The 4,751-nt window shown below is 43.5% G+C and overlaps 1 protein-coding gene across 1 annotated transcript in view; it reads right to left on the bottom strand.

Moving 5' to 3' along the window:
• Positions 1–4,751, bottom strand: part of ralba (v-ral simian leukemia viral oncogene homolog Ba (ras related)) — a 37,009-nt gene that overhangs the window by 8,324 nt on the left and 23,934 nt on the right. Inside the window, exon 2 of the mRNA XM_063212996.1 lies at positions 1,044–1,359. Within this exon, the coding sequence (XP_063069066.1) occupies positions 1,044–1,157 (114 nt within the window). The 5' untranslated portion in view covers positions 1,158–1,359. The remainder of the gene's footprint in view (positions 1–1,043; positions 1,360–4,751) is intronic.

The raw sequence follows: 4,751 nt of genomic DNA, 5'->3' as shown, positions 1-4,751 counted from the left end.
TTTTGGCTTTTTTAACAACCACTTGTAGACCTTGAACTTGCCTCGTTGTACATGAACAGTAGTAGTAGTAGTATTTTCTCACACTATGTTACAATCAGGGGGAGATTTTTTAAGGTCGGATTAAAATGTAACATCTCAATGTGTTACATGTATGACATGAAGTGTAGGGTGAGGGTGGACATTAAAAGGTGCAGTTCCGAATTGTAGCGGTTCAATATCCAAAAGTCTGAATTACCCCTTTAAAATCACTACCAGGATAAAACGTCTTCATGGACTCACCTCGTCATACATTAACTGCAGTGTGAGGGGCGACTTGGCCACTAACATGCTGCAAAACTCTACCACCACCACCACCTGTGCACGCCTTAAAGGAGCACTTCTGCAAATTTCAATGTGCTGTTGTATTGTTCTCATGCTACCCTCGACTTGTCAGTACTTGGTGATGCTGAATTTTTCAGCTGAGCCTTTTCAGAGATCTGATTAATGGGGGCAGATTTTGTTGACAATAAAAACCTTAACATAGGCCTGCTCCAAATATTTCCCCAAAAGACATTGCTGTTTGCTATTGTCTGCTGATGTTGTATTTAACCTTTTGTTCGTTTTTTGGGAATAAATCACAATGTTTTTTTTTAAATGTAAACAAACTCTGTCCCCATTACAATGACCAGGAACTTGGAAAAAGCTGGAGAAGAAGAAAAGTCCAGGGTGGTGTGAGTATTACAACTGCATGCTGAAATTTGCTGAAGTTATCCTTTAAGACATGAAACGTGTTACATGTGTGTCACCATCACATAGAGCTTGCACTCACCTCGTCATACATTAACTGTAAGGTGATGGGCGACTTGCCCACTAACGTGCTGTACAAATGTACTACTACAAAACTCTACTACCACCACCTGTGCACACCTTAAAGGAGCACTTCTGCAAATTTCTTTGAATAAATGAAAGCGTCAGCTAAGTGCAATGTAATGTAATGTAATGTAATGTAATGTAATGCAATGTAATGTAATGCAATGTAATGTAATGTAATGGGGTGCACTCACCTCGTCGTACATGAATTGCAGGGTGAGGGCCGACTTGCCCACGCCTCCACTGCCCACCATGATGACCTTGTGCAGCGCCAGACTGCTCTGGTTCTTGCCTTTGCTGGCCGCCATCTTCACGCAGGCTCGCTACCTCGCTCGCTCACTCACTCCTCTCCGCGATCACACACAACACACACACACACAGACACACACACAGTGTCCCTCGGTGTGTGTCCAAGTCGTGGTTAAAACAACACCCTCACGTCACGTCACACACACACCCGCTCAGCTCACAGCCAGCCAGCCAGCGAGGTCCCTCTGTCACGAGCTCCACCTGGAGAGGGCAGAGAGAGGAGAAGAGAGAGGGAAAGGTCAGTCACCGCTGTTGGGGGTCACAGGTCATTGAGGTGCATGATGACAATACAACATTGTTTACAACTTGGGAAAAAACTCCTGCACAGTGACCATTTCACTGTTTTTCCACAAACAAAATCAAAACAAAATCTAGGACCAAAACGTTTGTTAAAGAAAAACATTGAAATGGTCAGTGTACGGGAGTTTTTTTTTCAAGTTGTCTGCTGAGTGACCCATGGTCCATTTCCGACGCACCTGCCAGCTGAGGTGTGCAAAAAACAACATTGAAAAAAACCTATTGCACCCCAATGCATTCTTGTTCAGGTGCTGGTCACTTGTGAATTCCAACATAAATGAAAATACAGAGGATGCCGCACACTCGGATTTGTGTTTTTTTAATACATATTTTTTCTTTTTGTTTCTTTATTTGTCAGGACAGTTAAGGTGTAATGACCATAAGTGAGTGGGAATCGAACCGCATAGCAAACGAGTGCCCTACCATTTGTGCCACGGTAGGGCCCTCTGATCCGCGTTTTATTGGATAAAGAGGCGTTCAAAAACATGGAGGAGCATGCAGCATCTTTAAACATTATTTTCATTGATACAACATCGTTTAATTGAATGATGTCACCCTCACAACCCAACCCAACCCAGCCCTCATCAACTTGTTTTGAAACAAATTATTTCACCACATCTGTTGGCAGACCTCTGTGCTGCAGAAAACTCACTGGGGTCTAGAGGCATGAGCAATGAACCCACATTAACCCATTTGATGCTGGATGCTGCGTTGTGCAACAGTGTCCATGGTGCGCGCGTAGAGCTGCATGACGCAACATTCAGGCTCATGAGATTTGACACAGTTTTATTACAAATCTTGGCATGTTAGAGATGAATGAACACATTCCAATGCAAGATGCGGGTCTTAGCTTCTGATGCACAGCAGAGATATTTAGGTTTTTATAGGCTGAGGGCAACTTTTCTTAAAAACGGCTTAGGCATTCAGCAGCCTTTTTTGTGCTTTAGGCTTTAGGGTTAAGGATTGTGCCAGAGAGCTGCCATTTTTGCAGCTAAAAATGGACAAGATCCCACTTTAATGTATGAAAAGTGCAATTTTTCCAGTCATAATAAATACTTCGAATTTTATGTTGGTGGTAAGTATTCATGAAAAAGGTAACATTAGTGAATAGGTAGCATGAATTCTGGAAATCTAAAAATCTTGCACAGTGTACCTTTAAACGCATGGCCACAAGCACGTAGACTAAACAATGGTCATGGACCACATGTTGTGTGATACAGTCGGAGTATTTACTGTAACACAAATCCATACAAGAAATGAGGAAGGGTGACGCCAAAAGCAAACTTCCCATTACAGGCAACGGTGTGTGCATGTGTGCGTGTGTGTGCGTGTGTGTGTTAGGGGTATGAGTTTATGTGTGTGTGTGTGTGTGTGTGTGTGTGTGTGTGTGTGTGTGTGTGTGTGTGTGTGTGTGTGTGTGTGTGTGTGTGTGTTAGGGGTATGAGTCTCTGTGTGTGTTAGGGGTATGAGTTTATGTGTGTGTGTGTGTGTGTGTGTGTGTGTGTGTGTGTGTGTGTGTGTGTGTGTGTGTGTGTGTGTGTGTGTGTGTGTGTGTGTGTGTGTGTGTGTGTGTGTGTGTGTGTTGTTGCTTAGGCTTAGGGATGTGTGTGCTCCCACTTCTGTACTGCACCCTAAGACAATGCTCATTGTGGAAAGTGGGACATCGATTAAAAGTGTGAAATGCAAGCACAGGAAAACACACAACCTTAGTACACAATGGGGCATTATAAAGGAAATACTGCACTAAAAACCAATCCTTTCTACATCACATATTGATTAAAGGAAACACAACCTCTACTTTAAACTAATCTCTGTGATTGCCCCCAGGAGCTAAAAAATTAAAACAAGCCATTTCCCCACATTATAACTGATTCCATCTTATTTGAAATGGCTTTTAAGTGCTGTATTATTAACAATTCATTATTTTAGAATAATTTTGTATGTCTTGGGCTTAATATTGCATTATTTGATCCTTTACTGCTGCTGACAGACAGGCGCTTCCTATCAACCATGACCCAAAAGCATATCATCGACTGTAAAACAGGCATCACTAGGTAGCAGCATTGCAAAGTAAGTTACTACTTCTGCTTCCCTCAATGCTTGTCTGTGTGTGTGTGTGTGTGTGTGTGTGTGTGTGTGTGTGTGTGTGTGTGTGTGTGTGTGTGTGTGTGTGTGTGTGTGTGTAGTGCACTGCACATCACACAGCTCTAGACTTATGGGAATATCCATCAGCTGCAGGACAACACCCATCCTGGCACTGGCCGCAGACAAACAAACGCGAGCACTCACGCACGCACGCACGCTTACTTCCTCTGGGCTACTGCATTGAATGGGGACTGACATTATTAATCAAGTTCAAGTCCAGCTATGGGACCAAACTAGTTCACAGAATACTGCTCAAACACTTTACAGCTCCAGAGATTTAGAACCATCCATTCCTGGAGAGAGAGAGAGAGAGAGAGAGAGAGAGAGAGAGAGAAAGAGAGAGAGAGAGAGATGGAGAGAGAGAGAGATGGAGAGATATTTAGAGCCATCCATTCCTGGAAAGAGTCCTTGAGTCCGAGAGAGAAAGAGAGAGAGAGAGAGAGAGGGAGAGCAAGAGAGAGAGAGAGAGAGAGAGAGAGAGAGAGAGAGAGGGAGAGCGAGAGAAAGAGAGAGACAGAGCGAGAGACTGGTCACTCTGATCGATATGGGTGCATAAAAGCAGTGAAAGACGACCTGGTGGCCTCTCAGACATATTCGATATACAGTCTGCACAGCAGAAACCCAGAGACACCAAGCCCCAAGCAGTGTTCATTTTGCCAGCTTTTTAAAATTTAGTCTTAGTCTTAGTCACAATGACGAAAATCAATTTTAGTCTTAGTCATATTTTAGTCATTGCCTTCCCAGTTTAGTCCTAGTCTTAGTCTAAATGACGAAAATCAAAAAAAGGCTTTGATGAAATATTTTAGTCACAGTCATGGTTGACGAAATTAACACTGGCCCCAAGGCATCATGGGTAGGAAGTTCAAGGTGAGCGTGAAAAAAAAAAGATTTACCATAGATAGTAAAATAGGTCTGTACTTACTTTACTACCTAACAATGTAAGCCTTGAGAATGTAAGCTTACAGGATATGTGTGACGGAGGTCATCTTGCACCTGTTCACCCCCCTCGGGGATCGAACGTGCGACCTCGTCAACTACAACGGTTCGGCAATGGGAGACACAGTACGATACCGCTGGGCCAAGAGACTAGTCTCTCGGCCCAACGGCACGAGACTGTATGAGGCTATCGGAGGGAGGTTTACCAACGTTCC

Source organism: Engraulis encrasicolus, chromosome 13 (genome assembly GCF_034702125.1).
Source record: "Engraulis encrasicolus isolate BLACKSEA-1 chromosome 13, IST_EnEncr_1.0, whole genome shotgun sequence".
Taxonomy (NCBI): domain Eukaryota; kingdom Metazoa; phylum Chordata; class Actinopteri; order Clupeiformes; family Engraulidae; genus Engraulis; species Engraulis encrasicolus.
This window is presented reverse-complemented; position numbering and strand designations above follow the sequence as displayed.